We start from the raw sequence: 25656 nt of genomic DNA on the forward strand, positions 1-25656 counted from the left end.
CGACGAAAGTCGTTAGTCACCCCCAAATAATGCAGAACAATCCTGTGCACATCCAGGAAATGCAACGACGAGAAGCGCTCCCCCCAATCCTCCCGCCGAAAAGCCGGGAGGAATAAACACTGGTTCACATGAAAGGAAGAAACCACCTTAGGCAGAAAGGACGGCACCGTCCGAACAGACACCCCAGCATCCGAAATATGCAAAAAAGGATCCCTGCAAGACAGCGCCTGCAACTCCGACACCCGTCTGGCTGAAGCCATAGCCACCAAAAACACCGTTTTCAATGTGACATCTTTCAGAGTAGCAGTAGACAAAGGCTCAAAAGGTGCCGCCACCAATCCCCCAAGGACAAGTTTAAGACTCCACGCGGGACAGGTTCGTTTTACAGGAGGCCGAATTTGGTGAACCCCCTTAAGGAATCGAACCACATCAGGTTGCGACGCGAGCGCCGAACGAGATTCCCGGCCTCTGTAACAAGCAATGGCCGCCACCTGAACCTTCAGGGAATTATAGGCCAACCCTTTAGCTTCGCCCTCCTGCAGAAAGGAAAAAATAGCCGACAGAGACGCCTGGAAGGGCGAAACACCCTGCCCCCTACACCAAGACTCAAAAACTCTCCATACTCTAGCATAGGAGGCAGATGTAGAAATCTTTTTGGCTTGAAGAAGAGTGGAAATAACCTGTTCCGAATAACCCCAGCACCTCAGCCGCGACCGTTCAAGAGCCAGGCCGTAAGACCAAAGTGGGATGGATCTTCCATGGAGATTGGACCCTGAGTCAGTAAGTCCGGAGTCACTGGGAACGTCAGCCAATCGCCCGCCGACAGCTGAATCAGGTCCACGTACCACGGCCGACGCGGCCAATCCGGAGCCACGAGGATCACCCTGCCCTGAAAGAGAGAGATGCGGTGCAACACCCGACCTATCATCGGCCAAGGAGGAAATACATAAAGAAGGCAACCCGGAGGCCACAGAAGGGCTAACGCATCCACCCCCTCCGACTCCTGTTCCTTGCGTCTGCTGAAGAATCGAGGAAGCTTTGCATTGCAGTACGAGGCCATGAGATCCATCTCCGGAAGACCCCACCGCAGGACCAGCAGATCGAACGCCCGAGCGGACAGCTCCCATTCGCCTGGATCGAGAAGATTTCTGCTGAGAAAGTCCGCCTGAACGTTTTCGTGACTCGCAATGTGTGCCGCCGAAAGAAGAGGAACATGCACCTCCGCCCATCGAAACAGAACCATCGCCTCGTCGGCCAACTGAGGACTCCAGGTACCCCCCTGGCGATTGATATACGCCACCGCCGTGACACTGTCCGAAAAGACCCTGGTCGAACGGTCCTGAACCATGGACTGAAACACCAGAAGCGCAAGCCTGATCGCCCTCAACTCCAGCATATTGATCGACCACTGGGCCTCCTCCTGGGACCAAATTCCCTGCGCCGAGGCCTGCAGACACTGGGCTCCCCAGCCCAGAAGACTGGCATCCGTCGTAATCACGACCCAATCCAGCGTCGCAAGCGGCATGCCCCCGAACAGATGGACCTCGCTGAGCCACCACTGCATGCTGCGGGATGCCTGATGACACCACTGGAGACGGCGATTGTAGTCCTGAGACACCGGGGACCACTGGGAAAGAAGAGACTTCTGCAACGGCCTCATGTGGAACCGAGCCCAAGGCACCACCTCCAGAGCCGCCACCATCGAGCCCAAACCTGCACATAATCCCAAACTCGAGGCCTGGGTGACTGGAGAAGCAGACGAACCTGAGACTGCAACTTCTCTCCCCGGTCCCGGGGCAGAAACACTTTCCCCAGACAAGTGTCGAACCTCACTCCCAGATGTTCCAATGACTGGGACGGGGACAGAGAGCTCTTGGGAAAGTTGATGATCCACCCCAAGGACTGAAGGAAAGAGATCACTCTCTGAGTAACCGAAAGACTCTCCTGCCTGGAAGAAGCGCAGATCAGCCAGTTGTCCAAGTAAGGGTGCACTCGAATCCCCTCTCTGCGCAGAAACGCGGCCACCACTACCATCACCTTCAAAAAGGTGCGTGGAGCCGTGGCGAGACCAAAGGGCATCGCCCGAAACTGATAATGTTGGCCTAGGATCACAAACCGAAGAAATCTCTGATGCGGAGGCCATATGGGTATATGGAGGTAAGCCTCTTTGAGATCTAGGGACGTGAGAAACTCCCCTGGCTGAACCGCCGCAATTACTGAACGAACCGTCTCCATACGGAAATGTCGAACCCTGAGAAATCGGTTGACCCGCTTGAGATCCAGCACCGGTCTTACTGACCCCCCCTTCTTGGGCACAATGAAGTAAATGGAATATCTGCCGAGCCCCATCTCCTCCGGGGGAACCGGCACCACAGCCCCCAGCTCCAGAAGCACCCGAAGAGTTAGGCGTACCGAGTCTCTTTTGGCCACTCCATTGCACGGGGAGACCAAGAAAGAATCTGCGACGGGAGAGGAAAACTCTAACTTGTAACCGTCTCGAATAATGTCCAAAACCCACTGATCCGACGTTATCTTGGCCCACTCCGCCAGAAAGGCAGACAGCCGCCCCCCCAAGGGAATGGCGGAGGGAGCCGAGACCCCGTTATTGGGGATTGCAATTTGCTGGAGCCCGGCGGGCTGGTTGAACTGGCTGGGGTTTTGCTGCACGAAAGGAACTCCTTTGTGGAAATCTAGGTCTCGAATTCGCGAAGGAACCGGAAGAGGGTTGAAAGGACGGCATACCCGGTCTATATCTCTTAACATCCCGGAAGCGAGGTCTTGCAACCGAGGTTTTCAAAGGCGGCCTAGGTCTGTCCTCCTGCAATCGCTGTTTTTTGGTATCACCAAAATCCTTCACCAACTTATCTAAATCCTCCCCGAATAATAACCGACCTTTAAAAGGGAGTTTCATGAGCCGAAACTTAGACGCCGCATCCGCCGCCCAATGACGGAGCCACAAAGATCTGCGAGAAACCACAGATAGAGACATCTGTTTTGCAGAAGCACGAATAATATCATACAAGGCATCCGCCAAATACGCCAGACCAGACTCCAGATCTGCCACTTCTGATGGAACAGAACTCCCGGACTCCATCATGTTATCTGCTAACACCTGAGACCACTGTAGACAAGCCCGCGCAGCTTATGAACTGCAAACCGCAGCTTGTAAGGTGACCGCCGCCACCTCAAAAGGACATTTTAAGCGAAGATTCAATTTTTCTATCCTGGACATCCTTCAGCGCAACACCCCCTTCAACAGGCAAGGTAGTCTTTTTGGTGACAGCGGCCACCAACGCGTCAACCCTAGGTAGCTTAAATTTCTCCAGTTCCTTCGGAGCAATAGGGTACAACTGTCGCATGGCTTTCGACACCCGCAGACTGGCCTCAGGGGTGTCCCATTGCGTCGCAATAAGCTCCTGCATGGCTTCATGAACCGGAAAGGATCTAGGCGGCTTCCGCATCCCTGCCATCAGGGGGTTCGCGGACCCAGAAACCTGCGGATCCTCCTGCGAAATGTGCAAGCCCTGCAAAGCCTTTCAAATTAAGGAGGAAAGTTCTTCCTTATGAAAAAGACAGAGCACAGAAGGATCATCCACGTCCCTACCAATCGGCTCCTCCGTGTCCTCCAACGACTCCGGAAGAGACAGAGACAAGGGGGAAACTGAGGCAGGGTCCCCCTCATCCGCAAGTCTGCGACGCTTCGCCACCTGAGCCTGCACGGGAGGGGAAACATTGGCAGGAGGAGCAGGAGCAGAAGTAGTAGTCCGAGCAGCCAGAGTAGGCAGCAAAGGAATATTCTGAGCCGGCTGAGAGCTCTGCAAGAGGAAGGCACGGTGCATTAACATGACAAATTCAGGCGAAAATGAGCCCTGCCCAAATTCCGCTGGCCCGGCCTGTACCGCACAGGGGAGCGAAACCGCGTCTTCCCCCAGCACTCCCGACGCTCCAACAGCCGCCAAACTCCCTTCAGACGCAGCCACGCCCTGAAGTGTGGCCGACTCGACCGCGAGGGGAGAGGAGCTCGAGCGCGCCTCCCCAGCACGGGAAATCTCAAAAGCACTGGCCGGTAGCAGCGCGTCTATTTATTTTATTTTTATTTTTATTTTATTTATTCAATTTTCTATACCGTTCTCCCAGGGGAGCTCAGAACGGTTTACATGCATTTATTCAGGTACTCAAGCAGTTTTTCCCTCTCTGTCCCGGCGGGCTCACAATCTATCTAACGTACCTGGGGCAATGGGGGGATTGAGTGACTTGCCCAGGGTCACAAGGAGCAGCGTGGGTTTGAACCCACATCCTCAGGGTCCTGAGGTCGGAGCTTTAACCACTGCGCCACACTCCCCCTTCAGCCGGCGAGCCCACACAGCCGGCGGAGCACAAACCCGATGGTGTTCTGCACTTCCCACAGCGCGAACACCGTTTAACGGACTCAGCCGCCATTTTGTTGGGTTTTTATTTTTTTTTTTTAAACAGAGAAAGCCCACGAAACAAACAAAGCTGCCCCCAAACAAAAAACCACCAGGAATCAGTCAACCGCACTAAACACACACAAACCAGCAACTTCAACTTACCCAAACCTTCCACCCATCACAACATGAACAAGTTAAGGCTGGCAGTTGTAAACTGTAAGCTGACCGAAGGCACAGCACAGCACAGTGAGGCTCTGATGAAATTTCTCATTTTTTTTTTTTTTTAAACTGGAAAGAAGAAAAACAGAGCCCAAAGAAAACCCCTCAATCCACTGGAGAGGAGGGTGGAGAAGGGACCTGGGTGGGCCCAGGTGTAGCTCCCAAAGCTGGCATCGCACAGCCAGACACCCCTTGCTCTCTGAAGAGAAAAATTCTCAACAGGAGAAATGAAAATTTCTATGAAGTCACCCGGCACAGCCAGAATCTAGATGGATAGCGACTACCCCTGCTGGGAGATAGAGCAAACTGAATGGACAGGAGGAATGCCAGTCTATAAGACCACCTGTTAATCAGTTTCTCTATCTCCACCTGCTGGTCAATGTGAGCTATCCCCACTAGTCTCTGGATTCATCTGCTGCTGTGCTAAGGAAATAAAATAATTATATGATGTAAAAGTAGTATAGATTTAGAATACAGGTATAGTAAATTAAAACTGTAGAATGCACATGTAGAGTAGACAAACTACATCAAAGTACACTTTCATATAAAATAATAAGAGTAAATAATTACTATTGTTGGAGCTAAAAACTACATGAATGAGCATACATATATACATAACCAGACAGACAAAAGTGACTTGTCACAATGGGTAATACTACAACACAAGAAGCATATATCATAAAAGAAGACATACCTTGGTTACCCATTATGTAAATGCTTGTGTGTCATAGCACTGAAAAGTTTTAAAATAAGAGGTTTTTTTTAAACACAAGAATGATATAAAATGTATGACAGAGAACATAATTTGAGCCATAATTTGAGTCACTGTTATTAACTCCTGCTAATACACTACATAAAAATGATGAAACCAAACTTAAAAAGATTACATGTGGTTCACCGTGATAATTAAAATAATGAATATAAAAACGAAGAACGATTGAAAAACCGACCACGCTGCATGAACCCCATAAAACAGACAAAAAGAATACATCTAAACTGGCAGATCAACATCAAAGCGTTTTCTACTACAACTAATCTAATCTAATCCTTAGGTTTGTATACCGCATCATCTCCACGTTTGTAGAGCTCGACGCGGTTTACAGTAGGAGAAATAGGAAGGAACTACAACAGAGGGTTAGAGGTACAACTGATTAAACTCTCCCGGAACAAGTGTACCTGTAAAAAAAACCTCATGAACAATAATGCCAACAGCTTAAAATGCTGGCCCGTGTATCTAACTGTACAAAACAAAAAGATGCCAAAGGGAATACAATAGTCAAAGAGCACAAATTTACTTACCAAATGTGAGAACCTAACACCTAACTCGGAAAAACCGAATTCTGGTGACGACTACATTTATATGAGAGACGCTCCTATTAGTGACGTCAAAACTGGTGTCTAAAAAGAACTTTATTAAAACCTCTAAGTCTAGAACAAAATAAACAAAAAACTGAAAGACTCTTGTTACTTGTGTGAGATACATGCTACCAGACACACTTAGAAAAACAGTGAGTATATGTTATCAATTATGACATAAAAACTATATAAAAACTTAAAACAGGTAAAAAAAAAATAGAGTACACTGGCTGTATGGCATTGGGAACTCATTTAAAGAAAGTCATATATAGGACTAAAAAATGAAGTAGCTGTGAGGAACAATAATATTCAGGACAGCCCTCTCCCCTAACACTTTAAAATGAGCCACCATTTGGGATAGGAAAGCAAAGTAAAATATTTTATCCGAGAACAAGCAGGCAGTATATTCTCACATGTGGGTGACATCATCTACGAAACCTGGCATGGATAGTCAAAAAGTGTACTGTTACACTTAATTTATTTAAAAAAGTTCTATTCCACTTAATGCCTAAGTGGATTACAATAAAACAAACATATCTTATCAAAGATAATGTAAACTTCCCCGTTGGTGTTTTGGATTGATTCATTCTATAAGAACTGGGCGTTTGGAACGATGATGGCCGAAAAGAATGAATATTAAAATCTAACAATTGAAGATCTCCTGATGAAGCTCTTAATTGAGTGAAACGGAGACGCTCCGTTGAGCGCAACAAGAGCAATTGTGACTCAGCTAGCAGCCGAGAACACCAGCTGAGTTACTCTTACAGCCAGGAGCTGCTTGTACTACCATAACAGCTGGACTAAAAAGCTAAGCATTATAGGCTACACAAAGTTAGTAAGCCTTAATATTGATAAATACTGGCTTAATTACTAGTTCTACAGTTATAGCTCGGTTATGAGTAGTATTTGATAGATCACCATCACTATATAAATTAGATATAAAATAAGATAAGAAGACTAACAAAGAGAGAAAGAAACCCCCCCCCCAATAGCATTAGCTATAAAAAGAAAGGCTATTGGGACTAATGATAGTTCACAATAGGCTGTCCTGATAGGACTAGTTCCAAAAGCAGACAGCTGTGAACACTTGAGGTCTCTCAACCTATTAAAACATAAAATCTTAAATTAAGAGGGTTATTAATGAACTCTCTATCATACATCATAATTTAAGGGGTATTGGTCATAGACTTAACACATTGGGAGTACTGGTAGACAAGTCAATGAAGCTGTCCACGCAATGCGCAGCGGCGGACAAAAAGGGCGAACAAAATGCTAGGAATGATTAAGAAGGGGATCACAAAAAGATCGGAGAAGGTTATCATGCTGCTGTATCGAGCCATGGTGCGCCCCCACATGGAATACTGCATCCAACACTGGTCGCTGTACATAAAGAAGGACATAGTACTACTCAAAAGGGTCCAGAGAAGAGCGACAAAAATGGTTAAGGGACTGGAGGAGTTGCCGTACAATGAGAGACTAGAGAAACTGAGCCTCTTCTCCCTTGAAAAGAGAAGACTGAGAGGGGACATGATCGAAACATTCAAGATACTGAAGGGAATAGACTTAGTAGAGAAAGAGAGATTGTTCACCCTCTCCAAGGTGGAGAGAATGAGATGGCACTCTCTAAAGTTAAAAGGGGATAGATTCCGTACAAACGTAAGGAAATTCTTCCTCACCCAGAGAGTGGTAGAAAACTAGAATGCTCTTCCGGAGACTGTTATAAGGGCAAACACCTTCCAGGGATTCAAGACAAAGTTAGACAAGTTCCTGCTGAACCAGAACATACGCAGGTATGGCTAGTCTCAGTTAGGACACTGGTCTTTGACCTAAGGGCCGCCGCATGAGCGGACTGCTGAGCACGATGGACCACTAGTCTGACCCAGAAACAGCAATTCTTATGCTGTTACGTCTATATAAGAGGGCAACATAATTATAGTTTTTGCTCAACGATATCAACTTCATTTAAAAGTATACAACATACACTCAGAAATTTCAATGTATAGGTTACCTGCCAAATGCAGTGGAGTGGAGTTTCTTCCTTGAGTGTCTCTACAGTTAATGTTTTCTGGTGTGCACAACTTCTGCACTCGTGCCAGGCAGCCCTTTTTGGCAGCATCAAGCAAAGCAGCATCCCCGCGCAGTAAGTCCTGGATGTCTGTGTCTCCTTCTTTTACCAAGTCTAAAGGAGTGTTACCATCTCTGTTTTTTTTTGTTGGATCTGCTCCATGCTACAAAGGAAACAAAAAAAAAATTCCCCAAAATATAACTCTTATTCAATAGTGTCAGAAGCTTTGCTGATGCCCTGGACTTTTAATGCATTTATTCAATAACACAAAATGTACCATGTATTTTAAAGACAAATTTAACTTATTTCAGTTATCTATAAAATCGTTTTGCTTCAACAGACATGGATTCCTCTCAAATAAAATTTTGCATGATAAATAGTATATTACAAAATTAACCACTACAGTGGTTCTCAAATGGTGTGTGGCAGGGTTGGCACAAGTAGGGTAACAGGAAGTACAGTAAACATATGCAGGGCTTTTCTAGGTAGAGTGGAGATTTCAGGAATATGCCCATACTCAGTGCCTCTGATGTAGACTGTGTGTCAAAGGGATCAGGACCAGCAGACACTGAGGCCTGGATTCTCTAAATGGCACCAGTTTTCCAGGTGCAGGTAGGTGCCCAAGCTCAGTGATAAATGCCATTTAAACAACATTTTAAACAGATTTTCAAGGTGCTTAACAGTGCCTAAAAAATCAGCACCGGCACTGCGCCTCCATAGGTGCTTTACAGTGCCCAATGCCACTGTAGGCATGGCTAACGCCGGAAGTGGTGTTAGGTGCCTATGGAGGTATGATTCACATCAAAGGTAGGTGCCAGAAATGTAGGCCTGGAAAACCCTGGCCTACATTTCCGGTGTCTACTTTTTGCCAGAGATGTGATTCACTAGCCGGCGCAATTGTGTGACAGACACATGATCGGCAGCTGCTGACAACAGCACCGGTTAGAGAATCTGAGTCTGAGTGTGCACACAGGTTTATGATCCCGTGCTACCATTTTACAGCCTAAGCATGCTCTCAGAGTTTGCCACAAAGGGCCTCATTCTGTACATGGTACCTAACTTGGCAGGTGCCATGAAAACTGCACCTAAAGTATGTCAAGTCAAAGTTAGGCGCCAGCAGGTGTCATAATGTTGGCTTAATATACCGGCACCTAAATCAATTCCCAAACTCCACTCCTAACCACACCTAGTTTCCATGTTGGTGCCTATTGGCTAATTAATTTTAAATTTTTTTAAAAAATTGGTTTTTAATAATGCGTTCAATTATCAGCACCATTTAACCAATTAAAAATACAGTATGAAGTTAGGCATCTACATCAGTAGATGCCTTTTATAAAATCAGGGCCAACGTCTGCGTTGGGGTGGGACTGGCAGATGCTGACAGTGGGAAGTGCCCCAAGGCCCTTTACTTTCATGTTTGTGGCTGCAGTAAAAGTAAAGAAAAGGGACAAGACAGCAGTGCTGGACCGAGGGGCAAGGAAACAGAGGGAGAGATGACAGAAGGGGAGAATGAGGAAGAGATGATGTATAGAGAGGGCACGAGAGAAGGGAGGAGAAAGGGGGATTCTGGACATGGAGTGGAAAAGGATGGAGGGCTGACTATAGTGGAAAGTAGAAAGGGGGAAGTTGAATCGCTGGGGGAAGGGGAAGGAAGATGTTGAACCATGGGGGGAGAAGGAAGGAGATAGTACAGGGAAATGCTAGGCTACAAATGTGGGGTGAGGGGAGAGAGAAGTTGTTGAGTTACAAGAGTGGGGGTTGGAGAGAAGGTTAAAAGAGAAAGATGTTGGGCTACAAGAGTGAAGGGACAGAGAGGGGGAGGAGATGCTGGCCATGATGGAACCATGTAAGAAGGGCCATGGGACTTTGTCAAGAAAGTTGATGACTACAAAAAGCAGAATAGGTGACCAATAGAAGGGATGACTATAGATAATAGAAATGGGAGGGCTAAGGTGTGAGAAGAGGAGACAGAAAGTTGATTGGTAGGGGTGAAAGTAAAAAGAAAGTTGGAAACTGCAGTGAAAAGAGGGTAAAATTTGAGTGGATAGAAACACAGAAAGGGAGGAAAGAGCTAAAATGGAAAAATCAATATTAGTTTGAATTTATTAACTAGAATAAGTTAGTATTGAGAAATGGTCATTGCGGATGTCTTTTTACTTTGTTTAGTACAAGAAGAAATGTATTTCTGTCTATTTCTCTAGTGTAGCAGTACTTTTAAAGCTTGATTTTGGGGGGGATCCAAGTTCAATTTTAGTCTTTATATTTCTATTTTGTGATCCCCTATTCTGTATATGGTGATGGTTTATCTGTGCAAATATGCCAACATTTAAAGATATTTGGTTGTATCAGACAATACAAATTACCCCTCTCTGGACACAATGAAGGAGCTTACTCCATACTGGGAGTGATCAGCACCCACTAGATCTAGAGTTGCCACCCATGTGTCTATGTCTTGCCTGTGACAGAAGTGTGGTATTCTGTTTGTATGTAGTTTCTGTAAAGATCTATAGCAATCCCAACCTGTTCTGTTTTACCAGTATTAAATGTTTTGGTGCTCTAGGACCCCCATGTAACATTTGTAGTGATGCCTATTTATAGATAAGTTTGTAAAGGGTATAGCTGCTGTCACAATCTAATGTGTGTATCACAGAACTTAATCTGACCCAGCTTGCGGAACAGGCCTGTGATGTCACATGGATTTTCGACATCAGACTAATATGCATTCTGAAAGGAAGGGACATACTAAGCATAAAAGAGGAGAACTTAACATAACAGCCAAAGCTGAAATCCAGTAAGTTCACTTATCATTGGCCATAAAAAAAACTCCACCATTGTGCAAACTGTTTGTATGTATCCTTCCAATAACAGGCAAAAGCACAGAAATAAATATATAGATTGTAACCAGACAGACTTCGTGCCTGCCCTGGTTCCGGATAGGGTTCCTATTAAGACTCCCAGTAAAACCCGGAAAGGAGTGTCTAAAGGTTGTCCTAGGAAGAATCTGGCTGATCCTCAGCCTGACCACCAGAGGGAGTTGGAATCTCCTGAAAGTTTCCTAGACCAGCAATATTCAGGTCACCAAAGGAGGAGCTCTAGAGCTGCTTTGAGGACTGCTGAATCAGCCAGGTTAGGGTGTGGTCCAATCAGTATAAAACCAGCAGCTCAGTTCAAGGGAGGAAGCAGGTTAGGGAGAAGGTTGGGACCTTTGCTCCCTGTGAGTCTCCTTGGGCCAGGCAGAGGCGAACCCGTCTCACCCATGGAGGTACAAGAAGCTGGAGATATTCTGGAAGAAACTGTGCCTGAGCTGGAACTTCCAATGGAAACTGAACTCTTACCAGAGGAAATGAGCTTGGCTGAGGAAGCCATGGAAGTTGGTTTGTCTACCAGCTGTACCTGCTAAATGAAGGTAACAGTGAAGAATCCTGGAATGCATTTTTTTTGTTTTTTTCCTGTTTTTTGTTGTTCAGCTTTCTGTGTGTAAAGGACTGTTTTGAATGAAGCTGAACCTTGAAGGACTTGGTAGTTTCTTTTCTGCTCTGTTTTTCTTTTTGTTAAGAAGCTGTGGGTGCCTGAATTGAGGGAGAGGTTTGCTATAATCTGGGAGGGAAATTTGAAGCTATTATATGCTGAAAAATAAAGCAAACCTGAGGCACTCTCCTTTTCCTGGCAGTGCAATTTCATGGCTGCCAGAGGCTTCCTTTTGAAGCACTAACAATAGGGTATCCAGTGCCTTAAACCCTGTTGTGTTTTGTTGTTTGTAATGAACTAAATGCCCTGCTTAGGAGCAGGCTAAATTGAATGCTAAGGGAAGCACACAACCCAGTGGGGTGAAGAAAAAAAAAATATATATATATATTTTTTTTTAAGTTTATGTTTGGACTGTTCATTATTCTGCTGTTTGAATTTGAACTGAAGACCTTCTACTCACCTGTTGCTGGTAGTACTACTAATAATACTGACTTTACTACCTAAAAGAAAATAAATCCTGAGTTTTGATTTACTTCTTTTTCTGAGGAATTGTGGTTTATTTTTGGTTTTACTCTTGGTGTCAGTCCATGCCTGCAGGGTGACTCCAGTCCGGGTCACACGCAGGTGTTATTGTGTGTGTAACCACTGTGAGGTGCTGTGGAGGCTCTTTCAGGCCACAGACCCGGTTACAAGATATAATGACTTGTGTATTGCAATATAATGAACACACTCCTAGAGTGGTTAAGGCAATGAAGTGTCATCTAGGAATTCTGTCTACATATCCGATATTGAAATTTCTGAATTGTGTTTTTTCCTTTACCAGGAATAAGAATTTGAGATCATTAGTGTCCAGCGGTTGCTAGGATTGATATTGGGATGAGGTGGTGGATTATGAGAGACATCATAGATGTGGACACTGCAAAGTCTGTCTGATGATGTTGGAAGGTTCGTCATTTTATGATGCAAAAACTGATCGGACTTTTTATCTACTGGCTAACACTTCTTGCACATCTATAAATGTTGTGTATTTGCTTATCTGTCCTTGTGGACTTTATTATGTTGGACAAACTTCGAGACAACTCCAGGTCTGCCTCACTGAACATAGACATTGTGCTGCAGCTGGCAAACTTATGGACCCACTTTTTGAACACTGTTTACAAGAACAACATAACTTTTCAGTGCCGCGTTTTGGAGCAATTATAGTCTACAGCTTGCCGGGGAGATGTCTGGCACTGGCTTCGGCAAAAGGAACAAAGGATATTTAATTTGCAATACTCCGTTCCTGCCGGCTTAAACTATTCTAGTGAATGGAAGGTGTTTCTTAATGATGATGTCATTGATGACTGGATTTAAAAGCACTGCTTTTCGCTGCGGTCAGAGCAGCCTTAAGCAATTTGTTTGCAACTCAAACCCTGAAGACGTTTGTTGCGAAATGGGGTACTCCCGTTGGGACTTTGTTTCAGTTCATGGATTGTTGACTAGATTGGACCACACTTACATCTACATGCCCTGAGGATGCACTGAGACATGCTGAACTATTTGGATGAAAGATAAGTGACATTCGTTTTCTATGCCGGTTTTTCTGGCTAAAGTTTCAGACTTTTTGACAGTATTCCTGTGGAACCATATGAAGTATATTAGTAGCACTCTTTTTGAAAATTGAAACGTTAATTGCTTTTTTGTTTTTGTTTCCTTCAGGGATATTGTTTTGAGCGTTCTTTATGCTCCCGGTTGGCTCTCTTATAGAATGTATTGAGTGGAATCCTCCTTGTGCTGCTTGAAGGTTTCAGCCCATTGAACCTTTACTATATTTGATTCTGTGCTTTTGTCTGTTATTGGAAGGATACATACAAATAGTTATTTTGCACGGTGGTGGAGTTTTTTAATGACCAATGATAAGTGAACTTACTGAATTTCAGCTTTGGCTGTTATGTTAAGTCCCACAAATCTTATGTGAGGCCTTTTTTTTCCACTTTTGTGCTTAGCATGTCCTTTCCTTAATAAAAGAGGATAGAGGGAGAGTGTTTATTGATATTGTCTATCCTGCCTGGTATACATTATTATTAATGAGGTAATTGAAATCACCCATTATTATACTGTTGCCCAATTTGTCAGCTTTCCTAATCTCTGAAAACATTTCTTCATCTGTCTGCTCCTTCTGTTCCAGGGGACGGTAGTATATCTATCTTCATATTCTTTCCCTTCACACATGGAATTTCTATCCATATGGATTCCACACTGCTGTCTATGTCATGCACAATGTTTATTTGATTTGATTCAATTCCCTCTTTAACATATAGCGCAAACCCCCCTCCAATTTGAGCTACTCTATCCTTGCGATATAATTTGTACCCAGGTAACATAGTGTCTCATTGATTGTCCTCCTTCCACCAGGTCTCTGAGATGCCTCTTATATCTACCTCATCATTCAGAGCTATATACTTTAACTCCTCTATTTTATTTTTTTGGCTTTTAGCATTTACATACAGACTCTTCAAATTGTGTTTTTTCCTTGTACCTACAGGCTTCTGAGAAAACAGGGAAAATCTGTGTCTTTTACTCCGCCTTCCTCTTAAACCCTCCTGGCTTTCTTTCACCATTATTGGAACCTCTCTACTGGGACTCCCTAAATATCCTGTTTCAATAGTATCCTTCAAGGATACCTCACACCAAACCATCCTCTTCTGGGCTACTGTCGGCTTTCTCCCGCATCTCAGTTTAAAAGCTGCTCTATCTCCTTTTTAAACATTAGCGCCAGCAGCCTTGTTCCATCCCGGTAAAGGTGTTTGTTTTTGAAACAGCAGTGTAGGGGGGCCTATGAGTTAGCATACTCTCATTATCTTATGTTGGCCTCACCCCTCACACAGATTTCTGAAGCAAGAAGAAACTTGCATAGGGAAAGGAGGACAGAGCTGCCTCAGTCGGCCTCTGACTGACTTTTGGTAGTATTGTTGCCATAGTGCCACTGCAGTCCTGAGATTGCTCACATATTGGCTTTCATCAGTTGGTCTCTCTGCATTTGGAGTTCCAAATAGCATCAAGGTTACAGTTGCCACTGGGAAGTAAGGTCTGGAGACAAATTAAGGAAATGAGTGGGATGTGAAAATGGACCATTGGAGTGAGTAGGTTATAACAAGAGCAATCAGAGAAAAGACATTATGGTGGGATGGAGAGGGGAAAGAAGCCAAAGAAGGCCACGTTGATAGATGACAGGACCCAGAAAACACCTTTGGACAGAAGAGAGAACAAGATAAAGGTTCACAAATAGAAAAAGCAAACTAAAAATATTTAAGTTTTTAAAAAAATGCTTCTGAAAGGATATAGACAGAGTGAAGGTAGTGTTTAGGACAGTGTTTAAGAAATCTGTCCTTGGAAGCTAGGTGCTACTTTTTTGCTAGCTTATCCATGCAAATGTGTTATTAAGTTTAAAGGTCTGAAATATGTGTATTTTACACCAGATCATCTACGTTCCTTTTTAGATCTCAAAGGTTTATCTAGTGGAGGGAGTGTAGCTTAAAGGAATTGCTGGGTTGTAGCGTTTAAGCCTTTACCTTTTTGTTATATTATTGTAATATTACTCCCTATAATATCTTTGTTTTCTTTTCCTCCTCCTAATTTGAGGTCTAAGGAAGAGTTAAGTTTCATATATATATTTATTTTAAATATTGTAATGTTCAATGATGTTTTTCTTTTGAAACATGATTCTGTATTTCTAAACCAAGTAGTTATACTTGTAAAGTATGTTAAATTCAATAAAAAATAAAGTTAAAAAAAAAAAAAAAAAAAAAAAGAAATCTGTCCAAGTAACTTAATAGTTAGGGCAAATTCCTTGTGCTGCAAACTTCCCTTCACTTAGTATGTGCCCAGGTATCAATGAACCTCACCATTCTAGCCCAGATTTTCAAAGGCAAACTTTATTTATACAAGACTGTCCTCTCCAGAGACACAGAAACAAACAAATATATGTACTCTCCAGATCTCTTTTCTAGTGCTGCCACATTGCTCATATGCTCCTTCATGCAGTGCCCTAACCTCCCACCAGGTCTGCCCACATTATGTAAATTTTGGCAGTTGCTGCCAGTTCTTTTCCTCAGCTGACAGCAAATCCTTCACATTTTCCCCCCATTCTTTAGTCCTAATCCTTTTCAAAGACCCCACCCCCAGACCATTCACTAGTTCCACTTAGGGTTATCAGATTTTTCTGAAGGAAAATCCGGACCCATGGCCAGGCCCACCCAGTTCCGCCCCATTCTGCCCATGTCACGCCCCCAGATGGCATCCGCGTATGCACGGACGCGACGCAATGATGTCACACGCACCTGACGTGACCACGTTGTGTCCATGCATGCGCGGGTGCCCATTCCTGACATGATTTTGAGAGAAGCTTTTCAAAACCCGGACAAAATGCCCGGGAAAATCTGGACATCTGGTTACCCTTGTTCCACTGATTCTCTCCAAAGAGCCTGTGCAGAGATCTGCTTCCCTTCAAGCCCTGAGATCAGCCCCTCCTTCCGGTAACTAGAGCAGCCTTCCCATTGGTTGGAGCCTACCACAGCCTCTACAGTAGAAGGGAGAAGTGGGCTAGCTGTAGTGGGCTAAACTCTGAAAAACACCTATACACTTAGCTATGAGTCTGGCTTTGAGACAGGCAATTTATAACTCTTTAGAATCCTGAAAAAAAATCCAGAGAGCAGGCAATCCAGTCTCCTGAATCTTGAGCCCCTAAAATTTTGAGCCCAAAGCATGCACCTACATTGCCTATGCCTTTATCCTGCTCTGTTGGGAACACTCCAACAATTAACATGAAGACTTTGCAGTTCCCATACATTAATTTTAGCAGTTAATATATAGTAACTGAAAAATCTGCACTTTAGTAAGTAGGGCATAACCAAGCAATTATTATATGCATGGATTTATTTAATGAAAATGAGTAAATGCTATTTTATTAATCTATTCATATTCATAGGTAGTATATATAGCAGAAGCAGCTGTTTCACAATGTTAAAAAAAAAAATGCCACAACCACTTCAGGATCTGCATATGTAAATTTGAAACTTGTAGATGGTAGATTTTGCAACCTGCACTAAATTTTGTATTTTTTAAAGTAGTTTTAAATGTCAGAAAGGCTGGGAAGCATATGGCAGATCCAAACAAGTAGCTAGCTAATATAGAATGACACGGGGAAAAAAATCTGTCCCCGTCACTGCACCGTCCCCGGCCCACCATCCTCTGCACCGCCCCGTCACCGCCGTTCCCTTCACCGCCCCGTCACCGTCACCGTCATCCCTTTCACCGCCCCGTCACCGCCACTGCCATCCCATTCACCGCCCCGTCACCGTCCCCGCAGCATCCATATAAGCCTCAGTACTGCAATATTTAGCTTATTCCTTTCTTATAAATCAAAATTCCTGCTGCTGAACTAGAGAAAGAGATGTTCAGCTGGCAGGGCTTTGTTTATAAATTTTTATCAACACAACTAATATACTACTTTATCCTAAAGCAAAAAATAAATAGAATTTTTTTTTTCCTACCTTTGTTGTCTGGTTTCTGTTTTCCACATCTTCTCATTCAATTCCTTCCATCCACTGTGTGTCTTCTCTCTGCGTCTTCCATTTGCTGTTACTGTGCCTCTCCCTTCACCCCCTCCCACAATTGGTCTAGCACCCATCTTCTTCCCTCTGCTCCCCCATAGTCTGGCATCTGTCTTCTTCCCTTCCAGCGTCTTCTCCCCACACTGCCTTCCACATTTCCCTTCAGGGTCTGTTCCTCTCTACCCTCTTTCAATGTCTGTTCTATTCCTTTCCACCACCACCCTTCCCTCCCTCCTTTACCATCTGTTCCTTTCTACCACCCTTCTTTCATATCTTCTATCAGTCCCCCCACCATCACTAGCAGTCTCTCTTCTCCCTTACCATGAGCAAATAGAACTTCTGAAAATTGTATTGCTGAGGCATTTCACCCCCTCCTTCCTTATGTGAGCCGGAACACGCGGTCCCCACAGCCTCCACCCGCACGCCGGCTCGATCGTTTAACCAGCTTCCTCTCTCCAGCTCACCTTAGTTTGCCGGCTTTCTTTTTCGGCGACCGGCAAGCTTTCAAAGAGCCGCGCATGCGCGGCTGCTCAAAGTTCAATCTTCTGCTCTGCTGCAACTTCCTGTTTCCGGTTGGGTCAGAGCAGAAGATTGAATACTGAGCAGCCGCACATGCGCGGCTCTTTTGAAAGCGTTCCGGTCGCCGAAAAAGAAAGCCGGCAAACTAAGGTGAGGTGGAGAGAGAAAGCTGGTTAAACGATCGAGCCGGCGTGCGGGTGGGGGCTGCGGGGACCGCACAATCCTTTATGCCTCACTGCGGTGACAAGACCATTCACCGCTCCACGGCGCAATGATGGCCTCATCCCCGTCCCCGCAGAGGCTGCTAATTTTCATTCCCCGTTTTTGGCGGGTTACCCGCGGCTAAACGCGGTAGCAGCAGGTAAACCGCCACCGTGTCATTCTCTACTAGCTAACACTCATGCATGCCTTGGAGCAGGTGTAAATACCAACAGGGATTTTTTTTTTTTGAGCTATATGTATTTTCTTTGTAAAATATGATATATGCACATATTTTTGGGTCCACTCAACTCACACTCCCTTCAAAAATGTGCATGCTGGAGATATACACGTGAAAATTTGTAACATATAATCTATGACCATTTACATGTATAAGTCTGCTTTTTACATATGCATATAAAATGATCTCCTTAGCATTAAAGTAAAAATGACAATAAAAAGTATTACTTTGAGGAGTAGCTTGCAAATTTCATATTTTCCTTTTGCTGCTGCTTCATGCAGAGGAGTGAACTTCCAGAGGTCGGCCACGTTGACAGATGCGCCATGTCTCACCAGTAGCTCTGCAACCTCATAGTGTCCATAGGAACAGGCATTATGAAGGGGCACCAAACCACTGAGCAAGGAGAAAACAGCATAGAACTATTGTAAGACAAACTTAAGTGAACAATAGAAAAGCATCTTCATACAATTTATTTTTATTTGTGGCACACTTAGCTCAGAACTGCAGGATAAATAATTCTCTACACATTTCAAAGGGCACACAGTCCTTTGATAGAGACAATCATGATTTATGATCAAACCCTACATCTTAAAATTTTCTTCTCATTCTAAGATAGCTCTTGCCTTGCACAGTAGGATCTGGTGACTAAGATCATCCTTTTCCCAATAGTGCTGTGAAAGTGACAAAGCAACAAGCATACTTATTTTTTCCAAGTTTATATGAAGTTTAAATGTAGTAATTATTATGTATAAACTGAATCCCCCTCCCCCCAATACTGAGGGCTGTTTCAGAAACCTGCATTGAAAAACACAGAACAGGAAAAATAAACTAGTCTCCATAGATTAATAGCCTTTTATAGTTCTACAGTTTTGTAAGCTTGAACCTTCTGCTAGAGATAGTTTCTGGCAGGTAGAGCAGGGTCTAGCTTAGTTTCCATCCCCTCCCAGCTCATTTCTTTACTTATAGTCTTCATTCATTGTCAATTATTCTAATTAGGACCACAGGAGAACTATTTATATTTCATTACCTGCAAAGAATCAAACACCAAATAAGCATACAATATTACATTACATTACATTAGTGACTTCTATTCCGCTAAGACTTTCTAAGAAAGAAACACTAATTAAAGTATATAATAAAATCCTCTCTATGTTAGTCTAATACAGGGGTGCCCACACTTTTTGGGCTTGCGAGCTACTTTTAAAATGACCAAGTCAAAATGATCTACCAACAATAAAATTTTAAAAAAACACAACGCACACTGTACGCATAGAAAATGTTAATGATCATTCCTATTCCAGGGTTTTTCAAAGAGGTCAAAGCAGATGACTCTATGCACTATTACCTCAGTAACAACCATACAAAAATAGACAAATATACCCCCCTCCCTTTTCACTAAACCACGATAGCAGTTTTTAGAGCGCAGGGAGCTGTGCTGAATGCCCAGCGCTGCTCTCGACGCTCATAGGCTCCCTGCGCTAAAAAAACTCTATTGTGTTTAGTAAAAGGGGACCTTAGTGTAAAATATAGATAGCAGATATAAATTCAGACACATTTTGATCACTAAATTTAAAATAAAATAATTTTTCCTACCTTGTCTGGTGATTTCATGAGTTGCACTTTCTTCTTCTGACTGTGCATCCAATCTTTCTTCCCTTCTTTTAGCCTGTATGCTTCCTCTCCTCCAGACCTCATTCCCTCCCCCAACTTTTCCTTCCTTTCTCCCTGCCCTTTCTTTCTCTCTGCCTCCCTTTCTTTTTTTTTCTGTTTCTCTTCTTTCCTTCTGTCTCCCTGCCTGCTCTTTTTCTTTCTTTCTCCCTGCTCTCCCCCAAGCCACTGCCATCGGGGACCAGGACCCAAACCGCCACCAATAATAGGCCCCAAACCGCCACCAATAACAGGCCCAAAAGCCGACGCCGCCCCAAGCTCTCCCTGCTTCAGCCGACCAGCATTCCTCTCCCCGACGTCAATTCTGCCGTCGGGGAGAGGAAGGCTGATTGGCCCAAGATCGCGATCGACCTATTGGGGGAAATGCTGCCGGGTCCTGCCTTCGCGGAAACAGAAAGTAGGCAGGACCCAGCAGCAAGAAGAGCAAATGCTTCACTAACCTGTCTCCCGCCTTAGCCCAAAGTGAACGCTTGCTTCAGGGATCTCAACATGTGCGTGCTGGCTTCCCTTCTCCCCCCCCCCGGACATAACTTCCGGTTTCGGAGGGAAGAGAAGGGAAGCCGGCACGCACACGTTAGAGCCACGGAGCATAAGTTCGCTACGGGCTGAAATCTCCAAGCCGGGTTTTTTGGGTTTTTTTTAATGTTCAGCAACGGCGGCAGCAGCAGATGACAGCTGGGCGGACCGCCCAGCTAAAAGGCCCTAGAGAGAACACTGGAGAGGAAGGCTGATCGTCTGGTAGATCAGGACGGCAACACGAGTCTATCACGGAGCCCGGGATGGGCTCCGCGATCGACTTGCGTTGCCTTCCTGAGCTACTGGTCGATCGCGATCGACGTGTTGGGCACCCCTGGTCTAAAATATTCCTAGTAGCTTAATAAGGTTTCATGAATTAATTAATCAGTTCAATAACAAGATGCAGACAGAGATCCAGCAGCAAGAGGGGTGCTATCCAATCTTTTGCACTGAGTGTCACATGTATGATTTTCTCCTGGTTAGTGAGAAGTTATATGCGTGTGCTCACTGCAAAGAGCTCCTAGCTCTCAGGGAACGAGTACATTCCCTTGAGATTAGAGTAGCAGACTTGGAAGAGCTGAGGGAGATAGAGAAGTATATAAAGGAGACCTACAGGGATATTGTAGAGAAGTCCTACCTCCAGTCTGGTAGCCCCTGTGCTGCCTTGGAGGAGAGAGGTCTCCTAAAAGGAGAGCATCACTCTACTGAAGTAGGAAATAATCCTGTAGCTAGGACCAGCCCACCAGGGGATGCAATATCCTCTCGCACCAAAGATGTGTCCTCCAGGGGCTTCTGCTCAAGAGGGAAGGGTTAGAACAGCTGTTGTAGTTGGCGATTCAATCATTAGGCATGTAGATATCTGGGTGTCTGGTGGGTGTGAGGATCGCCTGGTCACCTGCCTGCCTAGTGCGAAGGTGGCAGACCTCACGTCACTTAAATAAGATTTTAGATAGTGCTGGGGAGGAGCCAGCTGTCTTGGTACATGTAGGTACCAATGACATAGGAAAATGTGGGAGGGAGATTCTGGAAGCCAAATTTAAGCTCTTAGGTAGAAAGCTGAAATCCAGACCCTCCAGGGTAGCATTTTAAGAAATGCTCCCAGTTCCATGTGCAGGACCCAAGAGGCAGGCAGGCAGAGCTTAAAAGTCTCAACGCGTGGTTGAGAAGATGGTGCAGGGATGAGGGATTTAGATTTGTTAGGAACCAGGCAACCTTCTGGGAAAGGGGGAGCTTCTTCCAAAAGAACAGACTCCCACTTTCACTGGGATGAAACCACGCTGCTGGTGCTAACGTTTAAAAAGTGGATAGAGCAGCTTTTAAACTGATATGGGGTGGGTGGGGGGGAAGCACAGGAGTGGATGGTTCGGTGTGAGGTATCTTTGAAGGATACTATTGAAACAGGATATTTAGGGAGTCTCAGTAGAGAAGTTTCAATAATGGTGAAAGAAAGCCAGGAGGGTTTAAAAGAAAGACAGAGTAAAATACTCAGATTTTCCCTGTCTTCTCAGCAGCCTGTAGTTTCAAGGAAAAGACACAATTTGAAGTGTCTGTATACAAATGCTACAAGTCAAAAAAAAGAAAATAGGAGAGTTAGAGTATATAGCAATAAATGATGAGGTATCTCAAGAGACCTGGTGGAAGAAGGGCAATCAATGGGGCACTATATTATCTGGGTACAAATTATAGCGCAAGGAAAGAGTAGATCAAATTGGAGGGTGGGGGTTGCATTATATGTTAAAGAGGGAATTGAATCAAATCAAATAAGCATTCTGCATAACATAGTGTGACAGGGACCCCACGCTTCCCTAACTTAGAAATGCAGGATGCAGATTAAGATCTGGGGCATTTTAGTCCTACCCAAAGTCAGAGCAATGCAGACTAAAAAAGGTAAACAGACTTGTGCAGTACCTTCTAAGCCTGTTCCTTTAAGGAGTGACACAAAAATGCCTTGGTTAAAACTAACAATCCTCCGGTGCTTTCACCTGAGCTGAACAAGGGGAAGGGGCATAGGACATCAGAGCCCTTTTTCCCCAGCAGCATGCAGGGAGAAGAGGAGGAGATGTGGGAGATTACAGACGCTGAAAGCAGCTGTGAGAGAGAGCCCCTGTGTGAAGATTTTCCTATGATGGATATAAGCCAAATGGACTGTGAGGAATGGAAACCAAACAAGGACTGGGAAGATGTCCCATTGCCAGAGCCATCTCCAGATGCCATGGACTGCAGCACAGCTCTTAAAGGAGGTCGAGTTTCTTGTTTAAGAAGGGAAAACTTTGTTGTTAAGTTTTGATTGCTGCTGTTTGTTTTTCCTCACCAAAAAAACTGGCCTTATAAATGGTAAACCAGTGAAGGGTGATCAAACAAAATTATAAGAAAGTTCAGAGATTTGAAACTCTGAAGGGAAGAGTCTTGGTCTGGCGGTTTGAAGATTTAGAAGGCATGCCTTGAAGTGTATCACCTTCTGTCAGTGTGGGTTCATTATAAGGATTTACTCACACGTGGCATGTCTATATGTTTGTTTTAGAGTTTCTTCAGCTGCATGTCACCACAGCAAATTTTACCAGCATGAAAGCAATGGAACCTGTTTAGAGAATCAGCAATCGGGTCCCCTGAAGCAGGGATCAAAACGGGGCCGCGTTGGGACCCCTTCAATCCTGCCTTTAAGTTAAGTAAGCCTGTTAGAACTTGCCACAGGTGCAGTGACAATTGCAAGTTTAAAATCAGTACCTTGTTTGGACACTTTTTGAAGTTTTTTGAAGTGTTTTTTTGCATAATACCTTTGAAGGAAGTGATTAAACATTTTTCATAAGAGGACTGTGACTGGAAGGTAAACTCTTTCCCCAAGGGAGGTCTCAAAACCTTCCCTTCAGAGTTTCAAATCTCTGAGCTTTCTTATAATTTTGTTTGATCACCCTTCACTGGTTTACCATTTATAAGGCCAGTTTTTTTGGTGTGTATTATAGCTTTTCTGGCTTTGAGTTTACAAACTCTTTATCCCTGAAAGTATTTCAGCAAATTCGTTTGTTTTTCCTCTGCTAAAATGTGAGCTCAAGGCACCTGAATGTGTCTGTTTGGGAGGAGCTTTCCAAGACTCTTTGAAAGCAAGTAGGAGCTTTAATTTTGCTTTTGGACATTGGGGAAGGTTTTTCATTCATGTGTTTTTTTCCCTCCTCTCTATTGCTTATCACTGTGCTTATGAGAAAGATTCCCAGAATTGTTAAGGGTGCTATCTGTTATCATTACCAGATAAAGATCAGGAAAGTGACTAAATCTATCTGGGCAGGCAGGCTATTGAAATAATTGGGTCAGTCTACCCAGTCCAGGCAAGTGGCATCCAGGCCCGGTGCTGCTTGGCATAGCAAGGGCCTAGCATTGTGGGTGAATCCAACAGTGGAGTTTTTTTCCTTTTGCCTGGAATGCAAGAAAGGATTTTGGATTTTGTTTTTGTTCCTGTCCTGTGTAAGACAAGTCTTGTGGGGGGAAGGGCAGAAGCTCTTTTTCCCTCAGGAAGAAAAGGACTGTTATGAACTATAATGAATGAGCTGATATTTTTGTGAGTTTTTGTTGTTGTTGTTGTTAGAGCTGTGTTATTGTTACCCTCACTGAGGGAAAGGTGAAGGGCTAAGCCAGCCCACTAGGGTTACCAAAGACCCAGTGTGAACCAGTATGTCAACTGTGATCCTGACAAGTTTAAATAAGAGGCTATGCGTTGAGCCTGAAAATAAAACGGAAATCTTTTGTTTTCCTATTTAAAGACTGTGTGATATTTTGTTAGAATGCATTACCTTAGAGCCAGGTCCAACAGTGCGCTTGGGAGACACAATCATTGGGGGAAGTTAATTCACACACACAACTGTCCTGCCAGACAGGGGTCCAAGCTGGCTCTAGAAGGATTAGCTGGGTGTCCCTGTCACAAAAGATAGTAGTGTGAAATCCATAGGGATAGCAATTCCATATGTGAAGGGAAGGATTATAAAGGTAGGGTTATATTACCATATTCCGGGACAAAATGAGCAGACAGATGAAGAAATGTTTTCAAAGATTAGGAAAGCTGGAGAATTGGGAAACAGTATAATAATGGGTGATTTTAATTACCAAGTTAATAGGAAAGAGTATGTATAATCACCAATTAACAAAAACTCATACTCTATAAATAAGCAGATATAAAGAAGCCTCTGCAACTCCACAGGATACTACCTTAAAATATATCACATTTGGAGGAACCACACTATTACACTCACACACTCAAGAACAAGGCTTCATATAAAGAAGAGCAAAGGAAAGGAAAAAGAAAATAAAGTGGAAAAAAAGCCTCAGTTCGGCTTCATGGACCCAATTACTTCACTTTCTCACTAAAAGGCTCCTTTTTACAAATCATATCAAAAACAGTCACTGAATCATGTCTCAGCAATAGCAACCCCCTACTTAGGGACTGTAGAATCACAACTTCTCAAAGATTGCAGAGCAAGTTCAATAACCACATACAGGCACAGTTCCAACAGAGCGCTTGAAGAGCAAAAGAGCAGATACTTAGCTGCCGATCATCTCATGCCTCTCGTTCTGAGATCACCAACAAAAAAGCGCACATGCAGGACACGCAGAACTTAGATAGGCATCTTCACTACAGGACCCGACAGGGAGCTTCCGTGTTTCGCCGAGGCTGCGTCAGGAGTCTTGCAAAGCCACATTCAAAAAATATCACTGCTAATGCGATCACTGCACAATGGTGCTGGGGATAAAGTGCGCCAGCAACTGCAGATAGAAAAACACTGTGTGTTAGAACATTGCCCTAAACCTGTCAGAAGAGGGGATTGGCGACATCTGCTTTGCCAGAAGGAGCAATGGTAGATTTTTCACCCTCAAACTGTGGAGCTGGGTGGCTTGAATGCCCAGGTGGAATGGGCCGCCTTTTTTAAACTTTTTCTTAAAGTTACTTTTAAGTTCTATTGTGTTTGCTCTCTGAACTGCCCGCTGTGTTGTTCATTGGCTGCGCTGAAATGTGGGTGGAGCCACATTTTCCTTCCATTTGCTACGTTCTGATGTGGGCGGAGCTTCTTCAGCGGTTTTCTATCTGCAGTTGCTGGCGAACTTTATCCCCGGCGCCATTGTGCAGTGATCAAACTAGCAGTGATATTTTTTAATGTGGTTTTGCAAGACTCCTGACGCAGCCTCGGCGAAACACGGAAGCTCCCTGTCGGGTCCTGCAGTGAAGATGCCTATTTAAGTTCTGTGTGTCCTGCATGTGAACTTTTTTGTTTGGGGCTCTTGGCACGAGAGGCATGAGATGATCGGCAGCTAAGTATCTGCTCTTTTGCTCTTCATGCGCTCTGTTGGAACTGTGCCTGTAAGTGTTTATTGAACTTGCTCTGCAATCTTTGAGAAGTTGTGATTCTACAGTCCCTAAGTGGG

The 25656-nt window shown here is 44.3% G+C and overlaps 1 protein-coding gene across 1 annotated transcript in view; it reads right to left on the reverse strand.

The window, feature by feature from the left end:
- The window catches only part of TNKS (tankyrase), a 498734-nt gene that overhangs the window by 126460 nt on the left and 346618 nt on the right, over positions 1 to 25656 (reverse strand). Inside the window, exons 15-16 of the mRNA XM_033915990.1 lie at positions 18294 to 18459; positions 7993 to 8212 (exon numbers count right to left, since the gene is read on the reverse strand). Of these exons, the coding sequence (XP_033771881.1) occupies positions 7993 to 8212; positions 18294 to 18459 (386 nt within the window). The remainder of the gene's footprint in view (positions 1 to 7992; positions 8213 to 18293; positions 18460 to 25656) is intronic.

The sequence above is a fragment of the Geotrypetes seraphini genome, chromosome 1 (assembly GCF_902459505.1).
Source record: "Geotrypetes seraphini chromosome 1, aGeoSer1.1, whole genome shotgun sequence".
Classification (NCBI taxonomy): domain Eukaryota; kingdom Metazoa; phylum Chordata; class Amphibia; order Gymnophiona; family Dermophiidae; genus Geotrypetes; species Geotrypetes seraphini.